The sequence below is a fragment of the Callorhinus ursinus genome, unplaced genomic scaffold (genome assembly GCF_003265705.2).
Source record: "Callorhinus ursinus isolate GAN/ISIS: 27379988/994484 unplaced genomic scaffold, GSC_fseal_2.0 scaffold14, whole genome shotgun sequence".
Lineage (NCBI taxonomy): Eukaryota > Metazoa > Chordata > Mammalia > Carnivora > Otariidae > Callorhinus > Callorhinus ursinus.
The window spans coordinates 3170942-3190522 of NW_027397076.1; the positions used below are offsets into that span (position 1 = coordinate 3170942).

At 49.8% G+C, this 19581-nt stretch overlaps 1 protein-coding gene across 6 annotated transcripts in view; it reads right to left on the bottom strand.

Annotated features, from left to right (window-relative positions):
* The window catches only part of ABTB3 (ankyrin repeat and BTB domain containing 3), a 298372-nt gene that overhangs the window by 37044 nt on the left and 241747 nt on the right, over positions 1 to 19581 (bottom strand). For all 6 annotated transcript variants that reach the window (XM_025882175.2, XM_073900343.1, XM_073900341.1 and 3 more), the window contains 7 exons: positions 12365 to 12530; positions 10049 to 10138; positions 8007 to 8108; positions 5945 to 6038; positions 5693 to 5828; positions 4761 to 4981; positions 3114 to 3292 (listed from right to left, as the gene is read on the bottom strand). In XM_025882175.2, coding sequence (XP_025737960.1) covers positions 3114 to 3292; positions 4761 to 4981; positions 5693 to 5828; positions 5945 to 6038; positions 8007 to 8108; positions 10049 to 10138; positions 12365 to 12530 — 988 coding nt within the window. The remainder of the gene's footprint in view (positions 1 to 3113; positions 3293 to 4760; positions 4982 to 5692; positions 5829 to 5944; positions 6039 to 8006; positions 8109 to 10048; positions 10139 to 12364; positions 12531 to 19581) is intronic.

Genomic DNA, 19581 nt, shown 5'->3' on the forward strand with positions numbered 1-19581 from the left:
TCTTCTTTTGACCATAGGGATATCACTCATGCTTGGGGAATGCTTGGCTTCACAGTGTAGCCATGGGAAATTGATCACCTCCTCTTTCCTCCTACTGGCAATATACATGATGTGTAATACCACACTTCACCAGTAGGGGCTGCCCCTGAACCCCTATAAGAGCAAACCCAACTCTTGAGTGCACCATCTTTCCCAGACTGTCCGCTCCTGACAGGGAGCTGCTTCTGCCTCATCCCTGGCTCCCTCCACCCTTGAAGATAGGTATGGCTGATGGGGAGCAGGCTCTAGTCCACATCTCCTGGCAAAGGCTCCTCCCTTCTTCCCAGCCCCCCCCCCCCGCCCAGCCATTGGCTGTCCGTTAGGGGGTAGTAGCTGAGTGGGGCGTAAGGGGCCTGCTGGGGTGCTAGTAGTGTTCTCTTTCTTGGCCTAGGCGCTGATCACACAGGTATATTTACCTCGTGAAAACTCATTAGGCTCTATAGTTATGATCTGGGCACTTTTCTGTGTGTATGTCATACTCCAAAACTCCAAAATAAAGTTTACTTCAAAAACCTATAGATTAGGCTTATGTAATACACAGGATGCCTTAGTGATTTCTGGAATTCCTACTATACCCTAAAAACGGAACAAACAAAAACAAGTTAGAACCGCTAACCCTAGGAACAGATTTAGGAATGTTTTTCACTAAAGTGGTCTCTTAGGTAACTGCAGGTGAAAGCACCACTCCATTCATTCATTCATTCTATTCATTCATTCAAAGTTGGAGGGGTGAAGAGTGAGGGGCAGGGAGAGTTTGGTTTTGAAATGCTTCCATCAGGTTTTGCTCTCTGTGGAATCGCTGTGGCTCATTACACAAGGGCTGGCACCCCCGCTCCCATTTTGGGTCCTGGTGGGGCTTCCATCAGGTGCAAATCCAGCCCGCAGGGGGCCCTGAGGTTCTGGACCAAGGCTAGGCTGCTGACGAGAATATCTCATGAGAGCTGTTCTGGACCCCAGGCCAGGTAGCCCGAGGCTCAGACAGTGGACGGGCCCTGTTGTTGCTGCTTTGTTGTTGGACCGACACTGCCACATCCGGAGAAGGCAGCTCTCTGCTCCCCTCTTCACTCTTTGGACAGCCCGTGGGCCCAGCCTGGCAAGGGGAACCCATGCTGCCCTTTTGGTTCAGAGGCCCATTCCCCCTGAGACTTCAGAGGCTCCACTGTCTTAGAGGGAACCCCAGAGTTCTAGAAAGTCTGTTCTGGAGCAAAGGGGTAAGAGGCTGTGCTAGAGCCAGGCTGCCTGGGTTCCAGCCTCGCTCTGCCACTTACCAACTGTGTGATCTTGGGCAAGTGATCACCTGCTCTGCCTCGGTTTACCCATCTGTTAAATGTGGATAAGAACATTACCTCCTTCAAAGGTTGTTTGTGAGGATTGAGTTAATCCTTATAATACACTTAGAAGAGTGCCTGGCATATAGTAAATATAAAATATATACTTTAGCTTAAAAATATCCTCATTTGTGTCTTGAGACAGTTCATTATAAAAGGGTTCCAAGGTCAAATGGGTTTGGGAAACCCCTGACTGCCTTTGTGAATTAGGGTATTCGAGGCTCTGCAGGAGAGAAATTGGAGTAATCCAATGTTAGCCTGCAGAAAGAGCTGATGTTTGGCCTGTTCTCAGCTCAGTATTTGTGGCTGGTTGGTATGTGTGCTGCAACGGGATGGTTTTTACAGAACACCCTTTGGGAAATAGTGGGGGCGTCACATCCTCTGGTGAGGCCATCTTTATGACGGAGTCACTTATAAAGCACTCACTAATTTGCAGGGACAATTTGAAGGGCGCTGACTCATGTTATCTTCACAACCACCTTAAGAGGTTTAATATAATTATTGTCCCCATTTTCAGGTAGGGAAACTGAGGCTGACGGCAGCTAAGTAACTTGACTGAGCTCATAAGGTTAGGAAGTGGCATAGCGAGGCTTGAATCGCCGCAGTTTGGCTCCAGAGTCTGTGCTCTGAACCACTGTGCTATACAGGCCCTTGGGGGCCCACTGAGAAGCCCTCAGGATATGTGGAACTTGACGCACAAACTCCTCAGAGCCTCTCAGGCAGACTGGCCACCCCTGGTGCTTGCGTGGCCACAGTGGTGGGGCACTGGTCACTGTCTCTCCCTGCCCTTGGCTCTCCACCCCAGTGGATGGCTGGGGGATGGGCACACCACCACTGTCCATCCTCAAAGTTCTCTAGCAACACACACAATAATGCCACATGGCCCACTGGCTGGGACCAGACATCTATTTGGTAGCGCCGAATAAGTGACCCCAAAGAAATTTTTAAGAATTGATCTCATAATGGCCCAAGGGCTGGACTGATGTTTTAATGGGGTTGCAGCATTTCCCTATTGCAGGAATTAGGAGGCCTGTGAGGAAGGGGTGACACTCATTTGATCCTCTGTACCCGAAAAGCTTTCTCCAGGGCCTGGCTTTGCAGGATCCTCGGCAGGGTCTGTACCATTTCCCTCTTCCCGCTGAATTCCTATCTGTCCATCCAGGCCTGCTCATGTCTCTGCACCTCCGTGACACCTTCCCTGACCGACTCACACCTCTCAGAGCCCATGCCACCCAACTGAACTCTGTTTCATAAACCTCAGATGGCCTTGGGGCACATGTGTTGGCATGACTGCCCCAGTTTTTGTGTAAATTCCCTGGATTAGAAGGTATCTCTCTACTTTGTCCCATGTGCCCAAGGGCTTTGGAACATAGCAGGTGCTCAGCAAAACAGTGGCCCACAGGGGCGCTTGGGTGGCTCAGTCAGTTAAGCGTCTGCCTTCGGCTCAGGTCATGATCCCAGGGTCCTGGGATCAAGCCCCGCATCGGGCTCCCTGCTCGGCGGGAGGCCTGCTTCTCCCTCTCCCCCTCCCTCTGCTTGTGTTCCCTCTCTGGCTGTGTCTCTCTCTGTCAAATAAATAAAATCTTAAAAAACAAAAACAAAAACAGTGGCCCACAAATGACACAAGTAGCTTTAGCTAGCTGGGCACACGGTCCTCCCCAAAGGGCGGGACCAGGCTCAGGGACGGGTGAGGTCGTTCTTGTTCTCTGCCGCCGACCGACCCCAACAGCGTCAAACTTCTCCTACCTTGCTCGCTTTCAAGATCTCAAACATCAGGGGCAGGCCTTGGGTAATGAGCTCCTCCGTGTACTCTTCCTCCTGAATGGTCTTGAACTCCTTCAACAGGCACTGGATGAGAGGCCTACGGTGTTGCTGGAAGGCGATCCGCAAAGACTCTAGCCACGTGTGCAGTGTCCAAGGGACCCCTGGGAGGGGGAGGGGAGGGCGTGGAGGGTAGGAGAGGACAAGACAGAAAACAACCACAACAGAAGGCGTGTTTTTATCTGGAAGCTGGCCTTTCCCCAGGACAGCACCAAATGACGAGACCAAGACAAGAGCCTGACTTGGGATGAATAGCGCCGGTGTTGCTTTTTTTCCCTGAAGACGTGCAGATGTTGAAACTGAAGATCATAATTCAGTTCCCTTAGCTATGGGTGTCCATCTGTGCACGCTGTTCGCATTACTAGGAGCTGCATTTTACCAGATATAACCATCAGGTAGAACATGGAATTGTCACACGCTGCTTATGCCTTCTCCATACTTCTGGGTCCTGACTCCGTTCACCTCCACCCCTTCTGCCTTCTGGGGGGACAGAAGCTCAGGGAGGGAAGGGTCTTGCCCGGGATGAGACAGCACATCATGCCCAGATGAGAGCTCCGAGCTGGTGAAACCTATTGGTGGACTTGACCATCTACTGCTCCATCCAGGACGGACATGGGATGTCAGAGAAAGACCTGGGAGGATACCCCTGTTGCTCCCCTGTGCAAAACAACTTTTCCATCTGTGGGCGCTTCATCAGGCCTTCTTCCTGTAACAGAAACCTCGCCAGCAGCTCAGAGGCACAGAGGAAGAGCGCTTCTCACTACTGTTCATAAGGAGCAGGCCATTCAGAGTCCGGAGCTTCGTCATCCTACTAAATAAGCTCTTGGGGCAATGGCATAAATGTCCTGCCTACTAAACAGTCGCTCTGAGAGAGAGGCCCACATCCAGAACAGCGGCAGGGGGTCCTCTCCTCAGGCCCTCCACTCACCTCGACTTGCCACACCAGGTCAGTTGAAGGCCCACGCTAGGTTCTACTATTCCTGTGTGGGGCCGCTGCCCCCAGACTGGGAAGGCTGGGATGGCCTGCTCCCTGGACACACGGAGGAGATGGATCCGAGCTAGCTCACTCAAGGAAGAGCCACCCCTACCTAGCTTTTCCCAAGAGTGGCTTTGCGCCCTGAAGCTCAGTGGGTGAGCCTGGTGAGGAAGTGATGCTCTCACCCTAGCTGGCTGTCTGGCCACTGCTTCATGGATCTGGGTACTCTACGGCAGTGATTCACCAACCACTGGGAACCACCTGGGATGATTGTTAAACATAAAGATTTCCGGCCTTTATCCATCCAGACCCTCGACAGCAGAGCCTCTGGGTGTAGGGCCTGGCAATCTGTATTCAGACAAGCTCCCAGGTGATTCCAATGCCTAAATTCTCTGGGTCCAGAGTTTGGGAATCATGAGAAAATGACCTGAGGATGGATGGGCCTTTGGGGATCGTGTGGGTGTTTTGGCTTAGAAGTGCTCCGGCCAGCAAATGAGAAGCTCCCTGGCCCCGTGGTGTGTGTGCACGTGTGCATGTGAGTGACCTAGGGCTGGGTGGGGGTGCCGTGCCCAGTGGTGGAGGGTGCCCGGACTGACCTATGCTCCTGATATCAATTGTGACATCCACGTAGCCATGCTCAGCGCTGTGATACATGGCCTCCCTCAGGGCTCTCAGTTTGGCCTTGCTGTTGCGGCTGGCACACAGGGGAGGCGGGGCTGTCTCCGCCAGGTCAGTCCCCTCGGCCAGAATCTCCTCCAGGGATAGGATATCACTCTTCTCCTTCTCTGGCTGAGCGAGCAGTTTGCGGAACACATTCCTGTCAATCATAAACCCAGAGAGGAAGACACTCAGAGATGGAAGGGCTTTGCCAGGGCAGGGGCAGGGTGCGGGACGTGGGGACACCACTCACGTGAGACAATGGAATGACAGGAATGACCCGGGGGGGTGGTTTCAGAGGCCTGACCGCGGGTGCTTATGTTTTAAGGATGGAGGAGACGGTGGGGCATGGCTGACTACGTTTCCTTGAGGGCAGGCTGGAGCTAAGTGCTTTCCTCAAGTATCCAGAAGATTCTAGAACTGTGCCCTTTTAACCATCAGCCTGCATGGGGTCCCACAGTGAATCTGCTTTACTTGGTGTACGTGGAATAAAATAGGATGGGGTGAACCCCGAAGGAAATGTAGACAAGCAGTAACCAAGCGTGAGAGGTTTTCTTATTTTTAAAATGGATTCTTCTCCCTTCCTGGCAGCTGAGGTGATGGGTTCTGACCAATACCGGCAAAGAGTGGAGTCTCTGTGAGGTGAAAGCTGATCAGGAAAGGACAAAACAAAGCAGTCTGAGTGGATGTGCACTGCGTGGTTGGCTCTGAGCAGGAAGCTGGCGGTTAAGGCCACTCTGGCCAGGCCTGGGGTCTGGCCTGCCTCTGGGCCCCACATCCAGAGATGTAGTGGGTCTGGGGTAGGCCTGGGAATCTGCATTTTTAACAAGCACCACTTGGGACCTTGTGGCTTTGGCCCATCCTAGCCTACCTGTGTCCGTGGGCTGCAGCCTGGCTGAAAGAGTTCATATCACCCTGGGGGGTGGTAGAAATTCCATTCCTGTACATGGTTCCTATCAGGGGATCCGCGCCACGCTCCAACAGCAAACTAACCAGCTCAAAATTTCCTGCAAGCCCAGAGAAGGGGGTTTTATCAGCGAATCAAGCAAAGATAGAGTCACAGACACATTAAGGGCCAAGGTGGTGGAGACCCTCAGCAGGGACGAGGCTCGGTGGCTCTTACCTACGGCAGCAGCCAGCTGGAGGGGTGTTTCCGAGTAGTTCTCCTCACCATGCTCCACGGAGCCTTCCACCTTGGCCCCGGCATCCAGGAGCAGCTGTGGAGGAAGAGCGGCCACGGAGACATTTAAAGGACATGCGCTGTGAGGACACATCAGGAAAAGCTGGCGGAAGTCAGTGTGATGCCAATGTTCCTGCCCTCCCTCTGGGTCAGGGGCCATGTGCACAGGGTGAGGGCAGCTGTACGCCAGAGGGTGAACTGACAGCCTCTTGAATCTCCTAGAAGCTCGGACTATCCAAGCGTGGTCTGTGGAAAGCAGGATCAGCATCGCCTGGGAGCTTGTTGGAAATGCTGGCTCTCAGGCGCCCCCTCGGACCAACTGAATGAGAGTTTGCATTTCAGCAGGGTCGCCAGGTGATTGTCATGTACGTTCAAGTTTCTAGAAGCTTAGATGACGCTCATGGCGCCGGAGTGCTGGAAGACTCCCTTTTGGGGGTTGGGTACACAAAGCCTCGGAGAGCATTAGAGCGGTCTCTTAGAACCACAGAATCTTGAGTTCCGAAGGACTCTGGAGACCACCTGGGCCAACCAGGCAGAAGTCCCTTCTAGAACACTCTGGGTAGTTCTGAGGATAGTTCAGCAAGTCTCCTGGCCAGTGAGATCAATCAATGAAGTGGCAGAGTGAGCTTTGAGGAGTTTACTCTGTTCTGTGCATTCCTGAAGATATCTGGGCTTCTTAAAGATGGAGGCTGTCCATGCTGGGTCTTGCTCACAGTGACTGTGCTCTCAGCACCGCTAATGGAAAATGGCCGGGGTGGGGGGAAGCAATCTGCCTTCTTTACTACCTATCCAGGGCTCCCTGAGGGCATAGCCGGGAGAGGGTTGCTGACGGCATTCCATGCCTTGTGCACCTGCAGGGGAGAGGTGGCCTGACTCCCATTTGGCTTTGCTTGGCTGCCCGCCGCTCCTATTCCTGATTTAAAGGCTTGGGGAGGCCACTGCACTTTAAGGGATGGCATTTGTATCCACTAGGCTGCCCCCTGATCCCTTCTTTACTATATCCCTCTACCAGGAGTGAACTGGGCATGACATTCTACAGAGCATTCTACAGGCAGAAGTCAGCTCTCAGCGTGACACGTTACACACTCCGCCCCCTGGAACATGACTTTGGATCTGTCTGAAGGAGTCCCATGACCGAGGAAACAACCCAAGATTCCTGTGGATCTCCAACATTGCCCAGTGGTCCCTATAACACCCTTTCCTGCTCTGCAGACTTCTAAGAGGCTTGGACCACATAAAAGCAAGTGTTCCTGATGTAACCAAAGCTTAGCACTAGGAGGCCAGGTGGGGTAATGGACCGGGATGCTGATATCTTTTTTTTTTGGATGCACTGAAGACTGAGTTTAAGATCTAGAATGTACTGGATGGCTCGTTCTTGAACAACTGTACAACAACCAGAAAAAGTCCAAGCAATACATACTTAAATGCCCCAAGGACCTCAGATGAGGACATCTCTCCATACCTGGGGAGCTGTTTCAGGAGACACATGCAAAGGCCCTACTCTAGACCTCTGGGACCAGATTCTCAATAAGTAGGATCCCAGCAAGTGTCTTTTAGAACCACTCCTTTGGCGACTTGGGGATGCTTCTTTCCACTAGTTAGAAACCACTAGACTCTACACAAACACCAGGGTCACACCTAAGGGGAGGTTCTAAGGTCTCACACCAGCCAAGTCTTATGTTCATGTTACGACAAGCAAAAGGAACAAATCCACAACATCACAGCTCAGGCCCCACCCCCGAGCAACCAGGAACAACTTCGTCCATTTGCCACTTGTGTGTGTGAGGCTGCGTGTGGGTCTGTGATAATTTCATATTGGTTAAAGCCAGGCCATATAGATCATTACATATGATATTTGCGTTTATATGATATGAATGTGCTATACTTCGTTGAAGTTAACCAATATGAATCCCTTAGGGAATGTGCATGCTAGGAGAGGTACAGATTTGCATAATGGAGGAGGTAAAATTAAAGGTCAGACGTGGATAGGGAAATCCATTAATACCTGAACTACAGGAATATGTCCATGCAACACAGCAAAAGTCAGAGCCGTCCAATGGCGGGTCTCGGGGTGGACGGATGGATATTTATGAGGAGTACTGACAACCTATAAACAAATTGAAGTTATTTTCAAAATGTGACCTTTCACAATATTTAGACTAGCAAATCGGACCTATCTGTGGCTGGGCACGTGGGCTAGAGATGTACGGAAGGGCATTCTGGAAGTGCCTTTGGGAAGTGTTGGTGATAGTGGGGTGGTGACTTTAAGTCCTCCATGCATCGGAAGGACTCCTTTTGGCTTCTCACCTGAAAGGAGTAAAACTGATGATTTCTGACCTCCTCTATGGTACCTTGGAGGAACTGTCATGGCAGCTACCATGAGCCAGCTCCCCAGCCTGCCCCTTCTTCCTGCTTAAGGAAGAGTGGTGCTTCTGAGAGCCACAGCAGGTCAGATAGCATGAGATGCCAGACCATGACATCCACACCTTTAGGGGAGATTCTCAGCAGCAGCAAACCTCAGGCAAGGGGAGGTCTGCTTCGAGCTTTCAAGCCAGGGAAGACCGCCACCCATCTGATGGAGTGACATTCCCATCTGGTCACAGCTCACCTTACCTATCTTCATTTCACTCTTTGGTTGGCTTCCTAGGAGACAAGGACCCTCAAGCTGCTAGAAACCTGGACACAAACCCTTCCCTGGACACACCATGAGTGAGCAATCTGATCTGGGTCTTTCAGTATGGGGGCCTCAACACACCCTAGGCCAAAAGAGAGGCAGCAGGGCAGCTGAAGGTTGGGATCCTGCAGGACTGGCACCCACACATGGCTTTTCTCCTGAACTCTCCTGGGGCCATCTAGCCGTGATGCCTGTTTCACTTAGAGCAGCTGAGTTCACTAATCACCTGCCAGTGGGTTGCGGGGCGAGGCCTTGAACTAGGAGCCATGGGATGGGCTAGAGAGGACCAGAGAAGCCTACCAGGACCTAAAGATGAGGAGCCCTTGCAGGGGTCTGCACGGTGCTGGGGGATTCATAACAGGCGAGAAAGTCCCCAGTACTTGAAACTTGTGATATCCAAAATGGTCTGGATGCAAAACTGTGTCTACTGCCTGTTTTCCTCAGATGAATATCAAAATCACTAGTTAAAAAAAAAAGCACAGTACTAAGACTGCAAGAACGTCTGGCTTTGAACTAACAAGGTTTTATAGGGTTGCTGAGCTAGGCTTGCAGCATGCCAACCTTCCCAGCCTCTGGGGCTGCCAATAGCTGGCTGCCAGAAAGACAGGATAGAATATGGTCAAAAAGCATGAATTCACCTATTACAAGCCTCGCGGTGTGTGTGGGGAAACCAATATTAACCGAGTCCCAAACTTATGCTAGGTACCCTTTGTATTTATTTCTTCCAGCGACTCTCTGAGATGGGTGTGATTATTCTCTCCCTGCTGTGGATGGGGACGCCGAGGCTCCAAAAGGTTAAGCCACCTGCCCAAGCACAAAAGCAAGTTGCTAAGACTCAGCAGTTCCCGAATTTGAGCCCGAGTGTCAAATTCTAAAGCCCTTGGGGGTGTGATTTCCACTATACACCACACTGCCTCTAGGAAGCTTTGCGATTGGCCTTAAGACCTGTGGCTTCCACTCAGCCAACAGGTGAACCAATCAGGATTTGGTTGGGAGGGCGGAGGATCTGGGGGAGCTACACCTCAGGTCAGGGTACATGGACCAGCTCTGTATTAGGCAGAAAGGGCTGATAGCTCAGGAGAGCATTCTCTGCCCCATCGCCAAAGGAATGATGAGCAGTAAGAATCAGACTCAGTTCCGCTGAAGCAAATAAAAGCTGGTGCTCCCTGCAGCTTTGCTGGTTGTTTTTAAATGAAATGTACATTCAGGCTGGGGCCTTGGGATGGAGGAAATCCACCAGCTGGTCTGACCTATTTGCTGGACTGAGCACACTCAGTGGTGGCTCTTGGGAGAAAAAGCCCCCCTCCCCCCTTGCTCATTTCCCCCTGGGGGACTGCCAGGCCGAGGGGCCCTGCAGCCCTCTGCACCCTCACCTCGACATTCAGGTCAGCTCCGGCATCCAGCAGCATCTGAACCATCGCCTCGTCCCCACGGACGCAGGCGTACATCAGGGGGGTCATGCCCTGCAGTGGGTTAAAAACCAGAGAATGGAGAGGGTTTACACGGTGGCTGTCACTCAACAACAGCAAATGGAAATTCTTACTTGTGTGTAGGTGGTTATGCTTGTATTCAAAATCCAGCATTAAAAAAAACAAATGTGCCGCCCTAGGACTCATAAGGTCACAATCCCGCACATTTTGAAACCCAGAATGGAAGCAAAAAATTGGGTGGGGGATGAATTGCCTTTTTTTTTTTTTTTGCGATTACTTTTGCTTAAGTTGGAGTATTTTCATTTGTCTGTCCTAAGATGCAGCAGACCTAAGAGTGTTTGCTAAAACAGGTGGCTGATTTCAACTTACAGGTCTTAGGAACTCTCTGGATTCTGTGACATCAGTCCAACTACCTAATTCATAAACACTGTTTCCTTGACATTTTCTCCTTCACAATATAACAAGTGTCATCTTTGCTTTATATAAGCTGCTGGTCAGTGTCAAGGGAAATTGGATGCCTCTGAGCATGCCCCCATCACTGACGTCTGGTTTGACATTATCATTTACAAGCAAAAGGCAAGTGAATGAGGAACGGCTTTTAGGAATTCCATATTTGCCTGTGACTCTGATTATTTTGAAGTTCTACAACCAACGGAAGGAAGGGATGGATTTTTCGATAAATGGTGCTGAGAAGGTGGCTATTTGGGAAAACATGCAAATTAGAGCTTTATCTCACACCATATGCCAAAATAATTTCTAGTTTGACTACAGACATAGAGAAAAAATTAAGACCATAAAAGACATCTCACTGGATCTGTTTCTAGGTGTAAAAGGAATGGAAGAAATCACGAATAAAAATCATTACGGTGTTGAGGACATAAAATGGAAAACATTATAAACAAAATTGAAAGGTAGACAATAAATTGAGACATTTGTCATATTATAACAACGGGTTATATGTCTAATATGTAAAGAACTCTTCTACATAAAGAAGACAGTAAAGCTCCAATGAAATAGTTGCAAAACATTAAGTAAAAGATTAATAGGGAAATACATATAGGTTGGAGGGTGTGTATAAGGAAACAAAGTCTCTGGAAAAGTAACTTGAGATGGAGACCATTCAGAAAGGTTGATGTGTTCGAGCCACTACTTCCACTTTTAAGAATTTCCCTAATGATGAGCATAGCCTAACACACAGGATTGTAGAATCATTATTTTGTACACCTGAAACTATTGTGTCAACTATACTTCAATTAAAAAAACCTTCCCTAATGAAACAATCAGGGATTTGAACAAAGACTTGTGTGTTTAACTCAGCCTTATTGATAAAAGTCATTAGAAACAACCTGAATAGCCAACAACTGAGAACGGTAAACTGAATTAATAATATGACCATTTAATGTAGCCGTTAAAATGATTTAAAAGAAAAATATTTAATGATACTGCAAAGCACCTTTAATATAAATTATTGCAAAAGGCAAGACATTATAAATCCCCGTTTTAAAAAAATAATGTGTGTGTGTGTGTGTGTGTGTGTGTGTGTGTGTGTGTGTGTGTTAGGGCTCCTTGCTGCTCAGGAAAATTCTTAGCTGCTATTCCTTCCCTGGAACTCGCTGCATGAGCTGTCCATATGAGAAACAGCTCCATCTGTCCCTTCTGACTTTCCATCTGGGGCTCACATTGAAAACTGCTGTTTGTTTTCTCTGTCCGTGACACTTTCACCCACATGGTGTCTCTTGATTGGTAGACACATGAGCCTCTCACCGTACCTCAGTTTCAGGGGCTTGGGGGACAGCTGCCTGTTTTTGAGGTGCCTCCTAGGGTTCCCCAGAATGACTTCCGTGTATCTCAAACATCCCCTGAAAGTTTGGTAAAAATACTCCCGGAGCTGTTCTGTGATGCAGTAACAGAAAGGCAGGCAGAGAACTAATTTTAACCACACTGAAAAAAGGACTTGAAGGACACATGCTAAATATAAATGATGGCTATCTGGGTGATGGCATTATTTCCTTTCTGGAATAGGCCTGTTATTCTCTACTTTCCATTTCAGCTGCAAAAGATCATGTGCAACTTCTATAAAGATGAACGAGGATGTTTTTGTATTTTAAAAACTAAAACTAACTAAATTAAAAAAAAAATCACCCTAAGTCACCAGTAGGGGGAGTGTGTGTCCAGGGCCTGCTGTTGGCCATCTTGGCGTGGGGCAGTGCACCTGGTGGAGGGGCGGGGGGCATCCACTCAGACTCTTGGACCCTGTACCTGTTCACTCATGGTGTTGATCCCATCGGGCCCCAGGAGAGACACTGCCTGCTTCACCAGGTCCGTCCGCCCACAGTTCAGCATCCGGAAACCCAGGTCCTGCTTAAACTTGGCTTCGATGGCCACTGCATCCAGCTTCCGAGAAGCACAAAAGCAGTCGTCGGCCCTAAGGAAGGGAGAGATGGTCAGCTGGGTGCAGCGGCTTCCCCGGGAACTGGTCCTTGAGGACCAGGAGAGCTAGAAAGCCCCAAGGATCCTTTGCATTTTCCATGTCAACGGCCTGTTCCTAGGCTGCAATTAAACTATGGATGTCTTGATCCTTTGTCCTTCTAACTGTTGCACCTCTGTCTTCCTCCATGCTTCCAGAGCATGCTGAGCTAAGTATGGTGAGAGCTAATATTTACTGAATGTTGACCATGGGCTAGGCACTCTGCTAGACTCTTTACGTGAGTTAGTTCGTTCAAGCCCCACACAGCCCCAAAAGGCAAGGACTATCATTACCCCTCTTCTAACCATGATGGTAAATACACAGATAAAGGACTTGCCCAGGGCCACAGAGCCAGCAACCTGTAGTGGGCCCTGTCCCAGCCCCCTTTCTATACCCTCCTCTTGCTAACCCAGAGGGTGGAGACTGAGGAAAAGAGCCACGTGTTTAGAATTCCTGGTCCCATTCCTGCTTCTAACTAAGCCACTTTGTGGCATAAAGAAAGGTTCAGTTTGTGAGGGAACTACCTTCTTTTTTATCGTTGGAGGAAAAGAGGGGCTACTGTTCCCAAAAGTCCACGGCACCGAGGCTCCTGTTCATCAGTAACGCTAGGACCCGGGGGAGAGCCCTTCAGGGGTGAACCACAAAGGGAGCCTCAGGAAGTGGGTGGGATGGGTACGAGCTTGACTCTTCGTTTGGTCTCTGATGTATCATTCATCTCTGCCTGGGCAGAAGGCTACCGTGAAATAGGAACCCAGGACAGGAGACAGTAAGTTTGCTTCTGGCCACCAGAGGGAGCTGATGCAGCGAAGATAGAAACCAGGGAAAGAGGACGGAAAGCTTGGTGTTGATGTGGGGTCTAATCTGCATGCACAGCTCAGGAGCTGGGCGTCTGGCTAAGCCTCCAAGGGCCTAGTTGTATGAGCACCGGGAGAGAACAAGGAAGGCCCACAGTTGACCAGGAGCCTGGACTCCAGGATTAAGACCTCTTCAGGGCAGGCTGGGGAGCCTAGACCACCCAACACTGTTGGAGGACTCTCTAGGGAAGACTGAGGGCCCCGCAGTGGTGGGGGAGGACTGAAGGACCCTGGGCCTCAGCGTCCAAGATGTGATGGGGTTTGTGCAGTAAGGCTGGATACATGGGGCTTTGGACTTGGGACTCTCACAGTGAGGGCTGCTAGATTTAGCAAATAAAAATACTTTAGTAAATACTGCATGGAACAAACTTACACTAGAATGTTATTTGCTGTTTATCTGAAATTGAAATTAAACTTTTTTTTTTTTTTTAATTTGGAAAAGGGCAGAGCCACTGCCAAGATTTGAAAAGAACACAGGGAGAGACCACAGATCCCAGCATTTCCAGGGGAAGAGAGGAAACCCCCGTGTGGTGGTGGGCTGCATCTAAGTTTCCTAAAAATAAAAAGGGTCCAGGCCAAATGGACAGGACAGAGCAAAGAGGGTGAGAGCAGCAGGGCCAGGTTCTGGGGCATACAAATAGAGGCTTCTGGAAAGGGGAAGGGGGTGGTCTGCATGTGTTGTGTTGAGGTGTCTGGAGCCCTGATTGGGTGGGGTGTATGTGCAGATCTTGGGGAGGTATCAGATTTGACTACTTGTGTAGGGAAATTAGGGTAGGGAAAGTAGGGAAAACTTTTCTTCTAACAGACCACTATCTAGTCCGGGAAGAGGTCGATTTGTGAAATCAAGAGCCTCCTTCTTGAGAGCAAAGATGCTATGAATTGTCATTGTCAGTGAATTTGCAGTTTCCTCTCTCCTGTGTCTAAGTCCCTTCTGCTCTCCTCTATGCTTGACTGACTCTCTCAAATGAACAATTTTTTTTTTTTTTTGCTGGAATCAAGTTGAATTCCATGTGACTGGAGAAATGTTACTGAGCACCTACTCTGTGTGGGCACCACGATAGGGGGCTAGGAGCAGGGAGACACAGACCCCACCCTGTGTTCCCTGAAAACCCAGACTCATAAGCCAATAACTCCAAGAACATCAGCACAAGTGTTTACCAGCTACACAGGCCCTTGATTTTAATTACAAAGAGACAAATGGCAAGGAAATTACTGTAGCTAAGATGGTGATGATAGTAATTGTTATTATAGGAAGCTAACGTTTATTGAGTTCTTACTATTGAAATCTAAGCTCTTTCCCTGTATGAAGTCATACAGTCATCACGACAAGTCCACAACGGAGGTGCTATCAGGGGCCCCATTCTAGAGTTGAGGAACCTGCCCACGTTACAGAGCTGGCAAGCAGTGAGCCCATATGCTACTGCTTTCCTGAGCGTATCTCTTGGACGTCTTCCGGACTCTCAGATGTGGCATGTCCGAAATGCAACTTTTTCTTAACATGTCTACACCCCCACCCTCCAAACCTGCCCCCAGTCATCCCATCTCTGTGAATGGCACCCCTGTCCACCCAGGTGCTCAGGCCAGAACCTTCTTCCATGCTCATGGCCATTCCATCAGCTGTTGAATTCGCCACCCCAATCCCAAATCCAACCACGGCTCTCCGGCTCCACTGCCCACACATGGGTTCCAAACACCGGCCTCTCGTCTAGATGAGTGCAGTGGCCTCCTCACGGGTCTCCATCCAAACCAGTCTCTCTCTCTCTTTTTTTAAAAGATTTATTTATTTCAGAGAGAGAGAGAGGGAGGGGGGAGAGAGAAAGAGCATGAGCGGGGGGGGAGGGGCAGAGAGAGAGGGAGACAAGCAGACTTCCTACTGAGCAGGGAGCCCACCGCAGGGCCCGATCCCAGGACCCTAAGACCACGACCTGAGCTGAAATCAAAGGTCAGAGACTCAACCAACTGAGCCACCCAGGTGCCCCCAAACCAGTCTCTTATGCAAGAGTGAGCTTAAAATGTAAGTAAGACTGTGTGGTGCCTCTGCTTCAAACCTTCCCATGCCTTCCCCTGCACTGAGACTAGAATCCAGCTCCCGGGGCCTGGCCCACAGGCTCTGCAGGGGTGGGGCCCGCCCCGATGTCCTTCGGCAGGTGCCGCCTTCCGCTGGCCTGGGTCTCTCCTGCCTTGAGGACTTTCTTCTTGCTCTTCCCTCTCCTGGCTCGTTGCGGGGCTGGCTCCTTCTCACCCCCTCAAATATGAACTTGAATGTCATGTCCCCAAAGGAGGCCTTCTCTAAAGGAGGGCACACCCCTTTCCTGCCTTTACACGTCCCATCTCTGGCCAATTTCATCCTCCCCTTTCTTAGCACTTTTCACAACCTGTGACTACTCCATTCTTTTGTCTGTCTGTCTGTCCATCCATCTATCTTACTGTTTGTTTGCTGTCAGCCTCCTGGGGGCAGGACCACATCTATCCTGTGGTGCCTCTTACGTGTTTGAAGCATACTGTCTTGACTGAGAGGGGGGCCATGCAAGACCTGCCATTTATTCTTGATAGCAGATGCCAGGAAACACCTGTTTTTCAAGATCATACCCTCAAGATCATTTCCCTCAATCATACAAAATGAGTCATGGTTCCGCTTACTGAATGTTACCAGCTAAAGCAGGTAAGAAACAGTTTCCATAAAGGCTTGTGAAAACATGGCTTTCTATTCAACCTGGTTTGTTAGAAAATTTAACTCTGCGACATTCAAATTCCTGCAGCATTCCTGTAAACACGACTCAGAGCTCCACTGACTCTTTCTGGAAGGCCTCGGAAGGATCTGCCACTGAAGACCAATAGGTCCCCTGGGGCCCGGGCGAATACGTGCGCCTTCCGAAGAGTGGGACTTATTTATGCAGAAATCTATTAAGCCACTCACCTGGGGCTTCACCAGAAGGTGATCAACTCTGTGGTTTTCCCCTCTAGTGGCTTTCAATGCCATAAAAAATCTGATCAGTTTAAGTAAGAGGTCAGCTACCGAAGTAGTCCATTTCTCTGATTTCTCAAGGGCCCCAGCCCCAAGAGATTGGCTCGATATTTTCCACCCCTTCAAGAATGTGACTTCAGAAAGACGTTTTCCAGGAAGGCTGCAGGCCTGAGCATAGCAAGCAATCGAGTTGCCTTTTCTCCCCTGGGAAGGAGGCAGCATTGGAAGCATTGGAAGGAGGAGGAGGGCTGTTGATGCATTCTGCTGATCTCTTGATGCATTCTGCTGATCTCTTGATATACTCCCAGTGACAAATGCAAGCAGGTGAGGCCTCAGACACATTTTATTCATATATTCATTTTTAAAGCTAGCATACATGTGAGTTGTGAGCATGAACTCTGGTTCCCAGTGCTGCTCCTTAGCAGCTATGTGATCTTGGGGCAAGTTCCTTGACCTCTCTGTTGTTCAGTCTTCTGAGCTGTAAAATGAGTTTAGTAAGAACACCTTCCTCCTAGGATTTTGGATGTGGATTAAATGAGACAATCCATGTATAGAGCTTAGCACACGGCTCTCATGAAATGTTAGCGATCTCATATCATAATCGTTACTGTAAATCACAAAGCAAGGTGTAGACCTGAGAGAACACACTGTATTTGGAAGGACCAAATACAGAGACTTGGAGACTGAAGAACACTGTAGTAATAGCGCTTCTTAAGGTCTCAAATTAGACACCATAACTAACAAATTCCACCAGAATAAAGGCAGTCCTTCTCCCAGTGGGGAAACCCTGGCCCCCAGAAAGGCTGCCATGCCTCAGCATGCTTTTGAAGTAAACGCTAAGTGATGACGGAGGTTGGGAAGGCAGGAGGATGCGGGTCACGCTTGATGAAGGCACAGTTTCTAGAACAGTTCAACAAGCAGGAAATGGCAGAGCAGAGCCACTCAGGATGCTGGGGGCCTGCCTAGCTCGGCTCCCAGCCCCTCTTTTCTCTCTTACCCCCAGGACCAATCCTGACTCCACTGATGCTGGAAAGTGCCAGGCAGTTCCCAGGCCCCCTGAGCATGGACTCTAGGCTAACTCTGGTAAGCCCATCCCCAGGGGTGTGGCTTGGATGCCTGACAGCCTGGATTTGTCACTAACTGTTTATGCTGTGCATCTAACCCTGCACAGGTAACTTAATCTCATTCCATTTTCTCACGTGTATTAACAAATATTAACAAATTGTATATTAACAAATAACTAGTTCTTACCATGTACCAGGTATATTATAACTTTCTGCAAATATGAATGTGTTTAATTCTCACAATAACCCCACGAGGAAGGCATTATTGTTATTAACTTTACAGATAAGGAAAAACGGGGCACAGAGAGGTTAATTAACTTGCTCATTGTCACACAGCTAATAAACTAGGAGTGAGGATTTAAACCCAGGCAATCTGGCTCCAGAGTCTGTCCCACTAACCACTCTGTACAGCCCAGTTCTTAGCAATGTGCTGGCAATCACTGGGCTTCCATGCATGACTCTGGGATCTGAGCCTCAAAGGCCCAGACAGTCCCCATGACCATGACCTCCCCTTACCAGTAAAGAAGAAGCCACTCCTTACTGTATGCTCACTGTGTACTAGGCACCATACCAAGGCATCATACCAAGTGCTCAATTCCTACCACTTCAACCGGCCTCTCCTTGAAGGCATTGTTACCATTATTCCATTCTGTGGACAAGGAAACTGAGGCACAGGTCTGAGTGTTCGACAGCAAAGCTTGTCTCCCCTGGAGCAGGCAGAGCCTAGTGCTCAAGACCTTCTGTGCTTCCTACCTGCTACCTTGGGCAGGAAACTAACCTCTCTAAGCCTCTCTTTTCCTATCTGCAAAGCAGGGATGATAACAGTAGTACTTAGGCCTCTATCTGTGAGGAGGATTAAGAAATAATACTTTTGAGCTACTCAGCACAGCATGTGATGATAACTGTACACAGAATGCATACTTATTTGTATTTTTATATGCACACTATTTTGTGATTGTAGGTTCTCTTTCCAGGGATTTAACCAGGCATCTGGAAGTCCACCCCCCTCCCATCCTCCCGCTACACACGTCTTGAGTCCCAGGGCAGGTTCTTTCTTGCCCCCCACAGCCCTTTCCAGCTGCCGTGGTGCCCAGTCCTTACTGGGGCCTTGTTTGCAGAGCCTTTGACAGCTCTGATCTTGCAGCTTCTCGCTGCCACTTTCGTGTTGTCGTTCTTGTTCATCTTGGTCTTACCAGCAGGCTGGCAGCCTGGGACAGAGCAACTTCCCAGGGGGGTGGGGGTGGGGGGCTGGGGGAGGGGTGGAGCCGCTCTGCCCTGCTCCCATGGAAGATGCCAGTGCCCGCCGTCGTGGGGCGCAGGCAGAGGTGTTTGCCTGCTGTGGGGATGACTCTGGGGGGATGCAGCCCGCCCTCTGCTGCCTTGGCCCCAGGACCTGTGATTTGGTTTATAGGATGGTTCCCAAGGCTGGCAGTCACATTAGTTGCCTTGGAACAGAGTCAAGATATTAACAGTAGCCCGAGAAATAGTAAAGATCTACAGTTTTCCTAACACACTGTAGTTAATACTAACAATGGCATTTACAGGTAGCATTTCCCGTGCTAGACATTTTATAGGTAATAGCTCACGTCATCCTCCAAATAATCCCACTGGTCTCTTTTCCTTCCTTCCTTCCTCCCTCCCTCCCTCCCTCCCTCCCTCCCTCCCTTCCTTCCTTCCTTCATTTGACAGAGAGACACAGCAAGAGAGGGAACACAAGCAGGGGGAGTGGAGAGGGAGAAGCAGGCTTCTGGCTGAGCAGGGAGCCCGATGCGGGTCTTGATCCCAGGACCCTGGGATCATGACCTGAGCCGAAGGCAGGCGCTTAACCAACTGAACCACCCAGGTGCCCCCCCCCCCCCCCCCCCCCCCCCCTTTTTTTTTTACAGATGAAGAAGCTGAGGCATGGAACTTCTGTCACTTGCCCAAGGTCACACAGCTCACATACAACTGGCATTCAACCCCGCTGGTCTGACTCCTGAGCCCACATTCACGTCTTGCTTAAACCCTCACAGGAACCCCAAAAGGCAGGCTTCCGTATCCCCACCTTACCTGAGAGGCATTAACTAGCCTGCCTTCAAGTCACTTGGCTCCTTCTACCATTCCAACCCAGGCTAGGGGAAATGCCA